The sequence below is a fragment of the Ambystoma mexicanum genome, chromosome 10 (genome assembly GCF_040938575.1).
Source record: "Ambystoma mexicanum isolate Mex_15411 chromosome 10, UKY_AmexF1_1, whole genome shotgun sequence".
Classification (NCBI taxonomy): domain Eukaryota; kingdom Metazoa; phylum Chordata; class Amphibia; order Caudata; family Ambystomatidae; genus Ambystoma; species Ambystoma mexicanum.
The window spans coordinates 227,243,620-227,258,807 of NC_090932.1; the positions used below are offsets into that span (position 1 = coordinate 227,243,620).

At 48.2% G+C, this 15,188-nt stretch overlaps 1 protein-coding gene across 2 annotated transcripts in view; it reads right to left on the reverse strand.

The window, feature by feature from the left end:
* Positions 1-275: 275 nt before the first annotated feature.
* NUDT18 (nudix hydrolase 18) overlaps positions 276-15,188 on the reverse strand; it is a 207,002-nt gene continuing 192,089 nt past the window's right edge. For both annotated transcript variants that reach the window (XM_069617738.1, XM_069617739.1), the window contains 2 exons: positions 2,895-3,108; positions 276-1,867 (listed from right to left, as the gene is read on the reverse strand). In XM_069617738.1, coding sequence (XP_069473839.1) covers positions 1,269-1,867; positions 2,895-3,108 — 813 coding nt within the window. In that variant the 3' untranslated portion in view covers positions 276-1,268. The remainder of the gene's footprint in view (positions 1,868-2,894; positions 3,109-15,188) is intronic.

A 15,188-nucleotide genomic window follows, 5' to 3' on the forward strand; every position in this document is an offset into this window, starting at 1 on the left:
TCACTAGGGATGAAGTAAAAGTAATCTAAAGAACCACTGTCTTCAAGGATCCTCTCACAGTGAGCAGAAAACCATGAACAGGGGACTGGCGCTGTAGTGCATATTGGGGGGCGCCCTAAAGCTGGAATTTTCTTGAAGGTACAGGGACGAGCATTATGTTGAAAAATCTCTAAATTACTTTTCTTTTCTCTTCGTCCCAGCTTCCGCAGGCTTTTTAAAGCAAGTGAGGTTACAATCTGCTAATGGTTTACTGCTTATAACAAAACCCAAAAACATTTTGTGTTTGGATTATTTTTAATTGGGTAATTTTCATGAGAATTGTTAATAATTGAACTGTGTTCTGGGATCACACATGCTTGGATGTCTACTATCCTTTTTCCATTTTAGCCCAAGGCTACGTAGACGTCTAGAGTGCCATTGTTGGCTCCTTGCTCAGAAACACATCCCTTTCTCCGACATGGCAGAACTCTCAATTACACGCTACCCATTCTGAGGTAACCCACCTAGTACACAGCAGACTTTGTGCGATGACAGTGGGATATATGAGGAGTCAGCAGTTACTGGATGTGCTCTCTGCATCACATAATTAGACATGGCATTACTTCGAATATATATATAATCCTACATATATCTTTTTAAACATGTATTTATTTGTGAAGTCTTTTCAGCCCTTGGAAGGCTTCTGCATTCGGGGCCCATTGACTGATACCAAAAACCCGAGGTGAACCAGTCTACAGGACATTTTCTATTAAGACCCCTTCTCTCTGAAAGAACTGTAAGGGGAAGACAGAATGAGTTCCATGTCATGTGACCGACTGCTCCCTCTGATGGTTCAGCAGTGCTGGGGCATTGTCAGTTTCATGTCATGTCACTTACTCAGTTCCAGCCCTATTGAACATCCAGGGCCACCAATTGGTACAGAGTTGTACAATCTCTCACATTGGCCTGCTTCTCTGTACAATGGCACTTCTGGTGGCCTGTTCAGTTTTTACCAGATTGCCCCTTCTACGGATACTAATTGCTGGATTTCTACTAGCCAATGGGATAATTCAACATGTAACATGCATTATGCATCGGTTTCAGGTCTTTCCATGCCCACATGTCACTACAGGCCTGGTTATAGTCACACGCCAGGATATGGCAGGATTCTCCTTCCCCATGGCATGTAGCACTCTTTGCTTCAATGTTTGTGAGGTGCAGCTCTGCCATCCTTCTGTGTCTAAAAACTCATATCAGGTTGGTTGGCCACCTGCTAGCTACGCTCTGGCTTAGCTATGAAGCGGAACTACTGTGTTTGTGGAAAGTCTTTGGAGCAGGTGGCTCTTCACTGTCCCATTAGGTACTGGAAACCATTGGAATCCTTCCCTATGTATAGCTGGCGGCGTGGCACTCTCCACTGCCTCGTTGTGCCTAACTGATACCAGAAGGTTGAGGCAGATGCCATCTGCTGTGCCTGCTGGGGCCTTACCCAGGTGCTGAAGTGCTAAAATACCTCGGGTCTGGAGTTTCACATCTGGAAGAACATGCTTGAGTAGGCGGTACAAGGGGACCCTGATGCTGATCCGAGACTCAGCAAACGTGGAGCCACAAGCAGTCACAGGAAGATGAGGGCTCCCTTCAGCAGCCAGCAGCACCCACAAATCCTCGGTGTGTGTGGAAAAAGTTACCAGGAGTCTCTGGCTGACCACCGTGCAGGCGATTTGATGCGGTAGTGTGAGTGGGTGGCTGGGGTGATCTTGGTACTGCAGTGCAAGATCAATGAGTGGGAGGATGTCAGAGGCTCTCAAGGAGAGTGAGGTGATTCGGTCCCACCAGGTGGCTTGAAGGGACTCTGCATCAGCTTCTTCGGTCGTCTTCAGGGTGCCACCTACATACAAGGAAACAAAGAGCATGATAAGTCAAGTCATTATCTAGAAAGACTGGTTAAAAAAAAACAAAAAATACATGTAGTAGACAAATATCTGAGCTACTGCTTGCAAACCGGAGACCCGGTGAGAATAAGTGCGTATCAAGCAGGAGACCGATCCAGAGAAAATAGAGCATCAAAGAGGAGTAATAACGCAGACCACTTGGGTGTTCCAGGCAGGCAAGAGACCGGAGACCATGCAGGGGAAAGACCAGAGAAAATGTGTGGGTATCAAGCAGAAGAGACACTATCAGAGCATCAAGCAGGCGAGAGAACAGATCCCATGTAAAGGCAATGACCAGGTGAGAGACCAGAGTAAATTTAAAACTAACAAGCAGGAGATACTAGGAAACTATGACATAGCATGAAGTGGAAAAATACTTAATAACTGTGTCAATCGGGAGAAGTCAGAGACAATATCATATCATCAAGCAGACGTGGCAATATTAAATCATCTGGAATACACGGTAGGTCACACACAATGCAAGTGTGTCAAGCAAGATGGAGAAACAAAGTGTTTTCAAGGAAGAGCAACTAAGACTATGTCAGACCATCAAGTAGGAGGGACCAGAAACTACCTAATAATGATTGAGCAGGAGAGAGAGGCCAGAAAATAAGTAAAAGGTGTCAAGCAAACAATCTCAGACAATGGAAGGGTGTCAAGTAGGAGAGATTAATAATTGTGTGAGATTATCAAGCAGGAGAGAGGCACAGACATTAGCCAAGTTGGATATTCGAGAGGTAACTCATGCGTCAAGCAGATGAAAAACCAGAGAGATGACAAAAGCTTGTCTGAACCCGTAGCAGGGAACCCAAGAGAAAGATTAGTGCCTGGGCCTTCACTAGAGACAGCAGCAGCGGTGCCATGCATCATCCTTTCCATCAGTGCCTCCTCCTGAATAGTACATGTGAATCATTATTTCGGCAGAGCCTTTCAGGTTAGAAAAGCAGAGCTGGTCTCCCACCCTTCACAAAAGAGCTGGGGTACCTGTGGTCTCAGCAAGGAACACGTAGCGGATCCAGGAGGGTCCATGTTCCTGAACGGCTAGCAGAGTACGAGGCTCACACTCGAGGCCTGTCTCCTCCTGCACCTCTCGCTTCATGGCCTCTATGATGGACTCGTTCAGCTCCATCCTACCGGCAGGCAGGTACCACTTCCCATAACATTCCTGCTTGGCCTCCTGAATTACCAGCACATCCTTCTGGAAAATATAGGAGAGAAAACAGGAGATGGTATATCTTACGCTACAGGTGGGAGGTCCCATGTACCTTTTAACTTGCATCTAATCACACAATAGCAATTATGTCCCTTAAGAGATGGGTCGTCCGCACCTTTTCACTTATGACCAGAGCACACCTACAGATGTAACCCCTGCATCAATTAACATTCAATATGCACAAAGTTAACTCTCTTCCACTGGACACTTGAGCACTTATGCCTATTAACTTACAATTGGTGCACAATAACACATATATACCATAGGAGACAAGTCCTCCTGCAGCTATTTACTGATGGTATCTGTGTACTTTTATTGGTTAAACAGTAGGGACTGCCAGCCTTCAATGCCCAATGGTCTATTAAATGTACTATAATAGGCAGATTTGCATGCATTTATTACATTATATAAGTATTGTATGTAAGTGACTTCGCACAGAAGGAAGAATTTGATCTCACTATATGCAGATGATATGCTCCTATATATACACAACACCCGGAAAACAATTTACAATTTATACTCGACATACTCGAACGATATGCCAAACTTTCGGGCATCACAATCAGCAAGCAGAAATCGTGCTTGTTCCCGCTGGCAGGAAATAGTTGAAAGTCGATAGACTCACTGCCCGCACTTCCAGTGCAGTATTATTTAAATATCTCTGGGTGGACATGTATCATGATCCAAAGGCGGAACACACAAACCACGCAGAAGGTGGTAAACAAAGTGACAAAGTCTATGGACTTTTGGTCCAGTTTACCTCTCTCAATGATGGGTAGAGCTGTTTGATTGAAAATGGTAGTCCTCCCCAGGTTTTTACACTTCTTCACGAATATCCCATATAACAGTCCAAAGGGCTTCTTTACCAAGCTGGACACCACATGTCAAGGGTTCCTACGGCGCAATACCAGATGTAGAGTGGCACTGGGGAAACTACAGAGACCATATGCCCAAGGGGGCATCAGGGTGCCCAACTTTGAGGCATACTTCTTGGAAAGCCAACTTCAGTTAGTCACAGTGTGGTTGTCAGGTGAACCAACCCAAGACACACTTCTACTACAACCGGCGTGCACTTTGTATCCAAATTTCTTCTTTTAAGAAGTACGAACATCCAGTTGCCTAAGCCCCCGCTGACAGTAGGGAAGTCCATATGGCACAGAGCCTGCCACTTACTAAGTGACACAAAGCCTTATTCTCCCGAGATCCCCCTAGTAGCGCTGAGAGCTTACGACCCACATGGCAGACTGAGCGTGAGGAAGTTTTGGGAACCCAAGGGAGTGGCGAACAAGAAGTTAGCGGACCTAGGCACACTCACTACGGAAACAGGTCTGCATGGGGGCCAACATATCATCCATCCCTCCTTACTCAAAGCACTAAAGCAGACGTGGCCGGAGGCTACAGGGTAACTAAAAAAAGAATGAAGCGATAGAAACACTTTATGGCCTCCGAAGGTGGCCATGTAGTAGCGAGGCACTACGAATTAATCATAACCCAGCAGACCAATGTGATGGCGCTGACCCGCCAACGTTGCGAAAAGGACCTACAGGAACAAATCTCGCACAAGACATGGGAGCAGGTACTCTCATATCACAAAAAAGTGTGCAGAAATGAGAAATTACAGCTAATGCAATTACATGTGACCCATGGGGCGTACCTAACTCCCAGGAAAATTGTGAGATTTAGCAATGAAACCGGGCAGTGCTGCCCAAAATGCGGTTGTGTTAATGCTGACATGGTGCACATGTTCTAGGCCTGCAGGAAGATCCAGCATTTCTGCACAAATGCTAGCCAAAGCAGATAGAACATTGGATATACAAACTCCCGCGGCCTGCGGTTTGGGCATCTTCCCACGACCAAAGCGGGCGAAACATCAGTAAATTGAAAGATTTGATGTATGTGCTGGCGAAATACAGGATAGTGATGGGCTGGAAAGCAGAGTGGCCCGGAGACACGGCTGTGGTGGACTGACCTCCAAAAATGGATGCTTGCAGAAACGTCAGTGTGGCTAGAGGCGGCCCGCACGGGCCAAGGCAAAATAAACACGAACATAGAATCATGGAAGGCACTGCTGCAGGAACTGTTTGCTTCAGCACATGCCAGCCCCCAAGGGGAAGGCACTGCTCAGTTACCTACTGAAGAGACTGACAGGAAATCGTTAATACCCTGAGTGACCCAGCTGGGCATGGAAGTGCAAGACTGTGTAAGGGATGTACGATGGCAGGAGAACGGGGGAAGTTACAGGGGGAGGAGGGAGGGTCACGCAGACTTAGAAAGCATTTGTTATTGAGATGGATATGCGAATGTCTAAGTTATACAAAATGTTAATAAAAAACACACACAAACAAAATGGTATCTAAGTGACTTACAACCAGATCATATTTAAATGGTTTATACTATTAGTCAGGTTTTCCTGCATCTATCAAATTGTATGGAACAGTGTTATCTCTTATCAAATTGATGAGGCCCACTGTTACCCATTAACACAGAACCAGTTCACAATGACAATCTCCTATATTCTTAAAATAATGTTACCCTCCGCACCTTCTAAAATTGTGTTATTAGTGCAGTGACATCTCTCGTACCGTTAGAAAAAAGGTCCACTGCACCTACTAATTTCTTACCTGTGCTTGATGACATCTCATATACTCTTTGAAAAACGTATCCCATCTGCACATATTAACTTATAACCAACGTACAATGACATAAATTCAACTGCAAGTGCCCCATATGAAACAGACGGTCTTTCAGATGCTTAATCATGGGGTCCTCTGGTTAACATCCATTTCATCTTTATAACCTTAGCCCTTCTAGGTTTCCATGAATTGTCACTCGGAAGTACAGTGCAACATTGTTTTTGCAATTCATACAACATGCTGATGCATTCTTTTCAGACAGTTCCTCTTGAAAATCGGGGAAGGGCGCTGGAGTCACTAGTTCATCCTCTGTCTCTGGAGGCAACCCTGAGGCAGTCTTCACACCTAACACCAGACTAGTCCATGTGACATACTAAGGGTCTAATCCTATCAGAGCGTGATCTAGATTTCAAAACAGGGACAACACTGGTGTTCATAGAAACCTGCAGGGTCTCACAGTGGCTGCTTCGTGCCCTTGTTGAAACCGGTACAGCTTTCCCGCAGCTGCCGGTTTCCTTGCAGCTTCTCGCTGGAGCCTGTCACTCTCCTCTCTGGGTCTCTCGCCATGCCAGTACCAAAGGCTGATGAATGGTAGCCCAGGAGCACCTGCCTTTTTCAGCGCTGTCTGCTTCAGCAAGTCTGCCCTTTCCTGCGGCTCTGCCCTTCACTCCGCCCAGGCTGCACCTTTTCTCTCAAACTCCATACACAACTTCTGCTTGCTGGTGAAAGGCAACTTTAAATGTCCAGTGCAGCTTATTCTTCCTACAACAACTAGTTGGCACGTCGTGCTTAGGGCTTTTCTTAATCCACATCAACTCCTTGTCTCTCTGCTTCGTCTCAGTGCCTGAGGCACTGTGAAAGTTGGAGTCCATAGGTTTAACAGTTTTACAGGAAATGTTGTTTACGATTGTTGCCTAATGCAATATCATCATGAATAGGAGATGTGATTTGTATTTTAGGAACTTGGGAGGTATGAATGGCTATTGGTTCAGAATGGCAATATGCCATGAGGGCTTTAGGTAGTATAGTGCTGTCTTCAAGGGGGGGGCAAGGGGCAATACTGCGTCTCTACTAAAGGAGTCCTAATCTTCCCCTGGCAGTCATCTCGCGCCCCACATGATCCTCCCTCATAGTACCACCCCCAGTGTCAGGATCAGGTAGAAGCTGCCGTCCCCTGGCCATGTGGGAGGAGCTCACCACTAGGGATTCAGTGATGACTCCACAGGATTCATCACAGCACCTAAAGCTCTCTGCCAGGACATTGAGCAGTCTCCCCAACTCAGTGAAATAATTGCTAGCTACTTCAAGAATAAAGTGGATTTAATGCATCACAACCTCAGCAATTTTTCTCTTCTCACCGACAGGGATGCTTGTAATACTATTGTTTCCTGACTGAAGAGTGATGTGGAACTTGGCTAGTAGTTTCCAACTGAGGACAGGAGGACTATGGGCAGCAACCACTACATTGCCAATGGTAGCAATGTGCAGGCACTTATGGCATGAGAAAATCTGGATACTGAACTTGTAAGTTCATCCACAGTGTGTGAAAAAAGAAATGAGAACAGGATACAATCAACTGGCAGTTTTTCTCAAGTATTCACTCAGACGATCTTCAAACTGAAGGGAGATGGGGAGGAGGTGCAAGTGGATCTAGGTCACCTGGCCTAAGCCCCGCCCACCTGATGCCTTCCGGTTTGCCCCTCTTTTTCCCTACTTAAGGAGCCCTCCACCCTCTTTTCCTTTGCAGCTGGGGAGCAGGTGCAAGTGGATCTAGGTCACCTGGCCTAAGCCCAGCCTACCTGGTGCCTTCCTGGGTGCCACTTTTTTCCCCACTTAGCAAGCCTCGCCCACCGGGTGCCTTCCTGATTGCCACTCTTTTTCCCTACTAAGGAACCCTCGAGCCTCTTTTCCTTTGCAGCTGGGGAGCAGGTGCAAGTGGGTCTAGGTCACCTGGCCTAAGCACCGCCCACCTGGTGCCTTCCTGGTTGCTGCTCTTTTTCCCCACTTAGCAAGCCCCGCCCAGCTGGTGCCTTCCTGGATGCAGCTCTTTTCCCTACTTAAGGAGCCCTCCAGTATCTTTTCCTTTTCAGCTGGGGAGCAGCTGCAAGTTGATCTAGGTCAGCTGGCCTAAGCACCACCCACCTTCTTAGCCCTGCCTCTTCCTTCCTGCTCTTAACTCTTAGATCAAGGGCGTCTGAAGCAAAGGGCAGACAAAGAAAAGGGCAATTCCTGTTTGGGGCTGTTCGGACCAGGAGGACCCAGAGCCCGATCCCCTGCTCAGACAGCAGGTAAGCATGCACCAACATGTGTTTACTCCCTCTGTCCCCACAGGCCATCCCCACCCCCTATGGTCCCCACGTGATGTTCCCCTGTGCCCTCCCCTTTCTCGCACACAGGTGTTGCCTGTTTTGCTTGATTCTTCTCCCCCTTTCTTCCTCCAGTCTACTTCTGCAGGAGTCTGTCCTGATATATTCTGGTTTCACCATCACCATCTTGTGACCAATGCTGGATTTGACTTTTATGGACTTCATTGATTCACGGTGCATCATTCTTTCTCAACTCTCATGCTGCACTTCCTTCGCATCTTGTACTCATTGTGGCCCTGAATCATGCTGTTCCCATCTTCATCTAGTATCCTGGCTTGCAACATTATGTATTACTACTGACTACTACAATTGTATTCGTTCTCCCCTCTTGCTTCTCCACTCTTTTTGACTGCTTACTCTCTGTTCTCTCCTCCCCTCCTCCCCTTACTTTCTTCTATGCACTTACTCTATCAGAATTGTCCCAAGACCTAGTATGATTGCAACCTCGTCTGTCTCCTCTTCCCTACCCTCCCCTTATTTGCCCCCCCCTCCAGAACAATCTGAAATGTCATCAAGCCTAGTACGAAAGTCGCTTGTTTTGTTCCTCCCCTCTCTTTCTGCACCACTCTCCCTCACCTTTTGTTTTTCTCCAGCTCTACCAGAAATGTTGTCAGGCCTAGTACAGTAGTCGCCTGTCTGTTTCCATTTCCTTCCCACTCTCCCCCTCCCTTCCTTATCTATGTTTTAGCTCTTGCATTATCTGAAAGGTCGTATTTTCCCTTGCTCCCTCCCTTGCCTTGAAGCGCTTTGAAACACATTGTGTATAGGCGCTATATAAATAAACTATCATATCATATCATTCCACACAGCATTATTCTCAATCTTCAGCGACTCCAGTGAAGCAGCAGGTATGGAAAGTGCCTCGGCCTACAGGACAAACTTGAAGGATTCCTCAAGGAGATTCACAGGCTGGTTTCTGTCTATAGTTCTGGAGTGTAAAGGGGGCCAACGGGACATAAAGATTGTGTCCCATTAGTACCTTTGTGTGTTGATTTGTAGCCTCAACCACAACATAACGATCAGCATCCCACGGTTTGCCCAACATGGGGGCAAATGAAGGATACATCAGTCTTCCCCACACACTTAACCTGAGATCTTCATATCACCAGAAATAATTCAAGGAAAAGCCTAAGAGCTCAATGCTTTCACTGCCTCTTTCATCGTCTTCCACTTCTGCAGGATGCCTTCCAGGCTAGCTTGAGATGCCACTCTTTTCTAATGCGAGATGGATACTTAGTTAGGAGCATCAAAGTCGTCACTTACCTTTAAGATAACATCTTGATACTTGCACAGTCTATGGCATGATGAAGTCCTCAACCAATTCTTAGGTATTATGCAATACTATGGATGAACAGTGAGAGCAGGCAAATGCAAGCTGTACATTATTGAGGTTAAGTTGTCCGAGTAATCTACTATGCCCAAGTCACATGCAGCCAAGAGCAAACAACATGATTTCCAGGGAGCTGAATGGCTTACAGTACAAGCCCCAGTCTTGGATCAATTGTTAACACAGTAACAAAAGAATCCTCTCCGATGAAGTGAGCAGTAAGGGCCTTGGTGCAGTACGCTTGAAAATCCACCTACATTTCTCGTGGTTGAGAGAGGCCCTCCACTTCAGGCAGTTCCTCTGGGGGGTCCAGTTTATGTTAGGTACTGTACACAGTCCCCTCTTGCAAGGACTAAAAGCAGCCTGCGCAAACAACGTGCCTCCTAGTCTGGAAAAGTTTCCAGCACAGATCTAAGAGTACAATTACAAGAGTAAATTCAAGCTGAGCCCAAGAGCCCCTAAGAGCCTGGTCGTATTACGAAGAAGTGGATAGAAGTAGACTATAACATTTGTATTGGGAAGGGGGCACGATCGTGCCAGACCCCCAAGCCGTTTCGGATGTGGCAAAGGCCTGGAAGTATACAATAGGTGCTCAGGAAGGGTACAGAGGGGAGGGGTGGAAACAGTGGCTATTGTGCGGGAAGGGTAGGCATGTATTCGTTTTAGAACACACTGGGAATCAGACGCCACCTTAGGTAATAGCAGCCATATTGAACTTGAGGCCTAGCATTGCAGTGCAGCTGAGACTGTAGGCCTAGGCCACAAACATGGAAACAAGCGTATGCATGCGAGAGTAGGATGCATCATGGGGACTGGTGAGAAAGACCAGAGCTGCAAAGATTCATATACCTTTCATTGTCTCCTGTTGCCAGCATTTCGCATCCTAGAATGAATGCACCCTGCAAGGCCACACATGGGTTGAGAGCTCCTCGTGGGATTGCTTTTCGCTGGGAGGAGGGCACAGGCCTCTGATTTTCCCATCCCAGTAAAAGCGCTCAGCTGCCCCTGTCCCAAGACCCCAGTATTCCAAGGTACCAGTCGGTCCCAGACAGCTAAACATAAAACTTTTAAACTCCCCCACAATCCATGGGAAAAGATCAGAAAGTAGAGACAGGCTGCCGTCAACATGGGTCATGTGATTTGTGCTGCGAGGTGCCAAGAGGGGCAAAACAACAAACAGAAAACTAGGGTGGAGAACATTGGAAGGGCGCTGACGTGTCTGGAGTCGAGTTAGGGTTTATTAGTTACAATGACTTTCAAGTATACACTTAGCCCTTGTCTGCAGTACCAGGTTCACACTAGGTGTGTCCCCCTCACTCCCCTTGGTCGCCTGTGACTGCGTGTGTGCCCCCACCCTCCATGGTCGCATGTGACTGCGTGTGTGCCCCCAACCATCCCCATGATCACCTGTGGATACGTATGTGCCTCCCTCCCTCCCCATGGTTGCCTGTGGATGTGGGTGTGCCCTCCTCCATCCCCATGGTCCCCATTGACTCTATGCCCACCTCCCTGCCTCTTGTTGCCCCACTCCTTCCCTCTCTCGCTCCCCTTAATTTGACTTTGCATCTGTATGCTGCGGACACATGAAACCTGGGGTAGGCAACATGTTTATGCCTCGTAATCTGACCTTGCATTTGTATGCTGCTGCTGCCCTGCAACATGGGGTTGGGCAACATGTTTGTGCCATCTAACGTGACCTTGCATTTGTATGCTGCTGCTGCTGCTGCTGCCCTGCAACATGGGGTTGGGCAACATGTTTGTGCCATCCAACGTGACCTTGCATTTGTATGCTGCTGCTGCTGCCCTGCAACATGGGGTTGGGCATCATGTTTGTGCCACCTAACTTGACCTTGCGTTTGTATGCTGCTGCTGTCCTGCAACATGGGGTTGGGCAACATGTTTGTGCCATCTAACTTGACCTTGTATTTGTATGCTCCTGCCACCCTCCTCCATTCCTTCCTTCCTTCCTTACACCCCACATCAAACAAACACCCTCCCTTTCGCCCCCCCAACCCCCAAGTCCCTCTCCCCTAACCCACCACAGGACCACTCCCCTTTCCCCCCCCACCTTAACCCCCTCTGTCCCCCACCTCCCGGAACGCACCTCAGAACTACCCACCCTTGACCCCCGCCAATAACCCCCCCCCCAACTCATATCCCTTCCCCTCTCTAAAAGCAGGTTGTCTCGCCCTCGCAAGAACAGTAGCTTCATTTCCATCGCCCTCTGACCACCCTACCCTCGCTCACACCCCCATCGCAGCAAAATCTGTGAGACATAGAAAACAAGCCTGGTCCCCCTTCGCGATTGTTTACTCCTCACTCACCACTCCTGCCTCTACCTTACCTCCCAATCTCTGCATCGTTTACCCCATCACAATCCCCCCCACCCTCGCCCTGCTTCCACACCTTTGCTCTCGACTTCTCTCCTTGCACACCAGACCCCGATCTCTTCGAGACTCACTCCAATTCCTAACCCCCTACTCCATCTCACACCCACAGACCATCTGTCCACTCGCCTGCCCCTCGATACTACCCACACCCCACACATATCCTCCTCTTCCCGCCTACTCTTCCCAGCCTCCATCGGTGTAACCGATCTAACCCCATGGCCCACCTCTCAAAATCTGCTGGCACCCTACCCACTCAATACCCCTCCTTTCCCCGTCTCAACGACCCAGAATGTCCCACCGCCCCCACCAAACTCCTCCAGCTCGCCTCCTGATGTCCTCCTCGATTACCACATCCCACACCATAGTCAACTGCATCCTTTTTAATGTCCGCTCCGTAGCGAAAAATAGACACTGCATCTTCAACCTCCTCTCCTCTGACAAACCAGACCTAGTCTTTATCACTGAAACCTGGTTCTCTGATGACTTTGCCCCTGTTGCACATGGAGCATTACCGACCGACCCCACCCCATCCCCCTGGCTACTCGCTTAGCCAGCTCAACAGACCTTCCAGAGGAGGTGGCGTGGCAGTTCTCTTCAAATCCCACTTCTCCATTTCACTTGCGGAATCACAGACATGCATTCTTTCATGCAAATCCCTTCTAGTAAAACTCTCGCTACCTCTGACTTTCTCCCACAGCTTCCTACTCATCTACAGACCGCCTGGTTATGACAGACATTTCGCAAACAAGCTCTGTGATCTGCAGCAACCATTCAAGTAAATCACCCATCGAAAGCCTTGATGCGCTCCACCTCTCCCTCCATATGAACGGTCCAACCCATTCTAAGGGGCACACCCTAGATGCAATCTTCAGCTCCCACGACATGATCCATCTATTACCCCCCATACCTCTCATCTGGTCCAACCGCTTTGTCATCCCTTTCTCCATCCTCACCCCCGTCCCTCCCCATACAGCCCCCCTGTTCTCACCCCCCCCCCCCGAGACCTGAAATGCTGGAACAAAGTAAAAATCCTCCCTGACTTCGCCAAAGCACTACTTCTTAGATCCTCTACAACGCCCCCTCCCCCCAGACAGCTAACCATCGACTCCTCCGACTCTTGGGTGAATTGATCAGTAATTTCTCTCACCCCCTCAGGCCCCACTTCCTCACGTAATGGACCATCCCCCAAATGGTACACACCCAAACTGAGGAGCACCAAAAAACAAAATAAACTTCTGGAACGCAAATGGTGAGCATCAAAAACAGATCTCAGTAGATCTGCTTTCGCCTTGCACCATCGTAACTACAAAGCTAAAATCCGGAATTCCAAAAAAGTCTATTACAACAAACACATTCTCAACTGTGGAAACAGCAGCAAAGAACTCCATAAAATCATTTCTGAATTTGTCAAATCCACTTGCACCTCTACCTATCACAATCACGCTGTCACTCACCATCGCTACACTTCTACACCACTGCTCTTGACAGGAGGACCACCCTTAACACCAAACTGTCCCTCCACTCCCCCTGCCCCCAATAACCAAGCACCCCTACAACCTCTGCACCCCCCTCCGCACCAATCCCCGATCCACCCACCTTCACCTCATTCAGACCCATCTCCAGAAAGGAGTTTCATGACCTACTATCTGCTAGGAAATAGTCTATCTCCCTCTCAACCCATGCCCCGCCTCTGTCCTAAAAGAAATATTCTCGTCCACATGTGTAGGAGAACACGTGAGAACCATACTGAACGATTCTCTCAGCTCTGGCATCTTCCCCGATGCCTTCAAAATTGCTCATGTCAAGCCTCTTCTTAAAAAGCCATCCCTCGACCCCCTCAACCCCAAAAACTACAGACCCATCTCGAACACCAAATTCCTTGCAAAACCCATCGACCGAACAGCATACTCCCAGCTAAATGCCTTTGTTGAATCTAACAACCTCCTTCACCCAGCACACGGCATGGAACCGAAACCACGCTGACCTCAATCTGGGATGATCTTAAGGTCACTGCAGACTCTGAAGGATGTGCTGCACTAATTCTCCTCGACCTCTCTGTAGCCTTTGACACGATTAACCACTCAATCCTCCTTGACCGTATTCACTCCCTTGGAATCCGTGGATTGTCTCATTCCTCAGCAACAGGAAACAAATAACCCTCCTCTCCCCTTTTGTCTCAGCTGCTCGCTCGGTTAATACTGGAGTACTGCAAGGGGCATGCCTATCCGCCCTCCTATTCAACCTCTATATGTCCACCCTTCCTGGAATAATTCACCCTCAACATCTTGTGCTACAACTACGCTAAGGATACCCAAATCATCCTTAAAATCCACAATTCAGACACCAACTCCCAACCCGACCTTAAAGCTGGTCTCCTAGATATCGACCGATGGATGACAATAAACCACCTCCTCTTAAACCCCAAAAAAACCTAAATCATGGTGTCCAGCAACCCCTCACTTCTACCTCATACTCTCCCTTGGTCCCCTTCTCTTGGCACCCTTCCCTGGGCCAACCCCACACTCCCTCCGACAAAGTAAAAAACCTAGGCTGCACTATGGACTCTGGCTTAACCCTCTTCCGACAAATCAACAATGTGTCCAAATGCTGCCACTACCATCTCAAACTTCTCAGACGCATCTTCCCCTACCTCTCCTTCCCGAACAGAATTGCCGCTGTTATGTCGATTGTAATGTTGAGGCTGGTCTATGCCAACACCCTATACCTAGGAGTCCCAGCATACCACGTTAAACTCCAAAGACCGCAAAAAGCTGATGCCGAGCTGCTCCTCGCCCTGTGTCCAAGAGACCACACCTATCCTGCTCTCCGAACCCTCCACTGGCCCCCAGTCGGATGTAGAGCCACTTTCAAGACCCTGTGCATCACACATCATGCAGTGCACAAGACCGGGCCATTATACCTGCAAGATAAGCTAAAATCTTACCTCCCACCATGAACCGTAAGATCAAGCACTGCACTCCTTTTAGTGATCCCTACCACTAACTCTGTCGGATCGGTGGGTCCGCTTTCTCAGTCTTGGCCCAACTCTGGTACTCGCATCCCCACATATTTGACACACCCAAGACTACATGACATTCTGCAAAGTACTATAAACATGGCTCTTTCCATAAAGCCATCCTCAACTTTAAGATTCAATTGAATTTCCAAGACACCGAAAGACTAAATACTATGTGACCCAACCATGCCTTCAATGAACATGAACATTGATTCAGCCATAGACAACCCTATCCCTTAATACAGAATAATGGATCTCCCTGGAACAGCACTTGGCCCAAGTTTGTCTCCCCAGCCCATTTGGCCTGTGCCGTCACTCTGTGCCCCCGTCCTG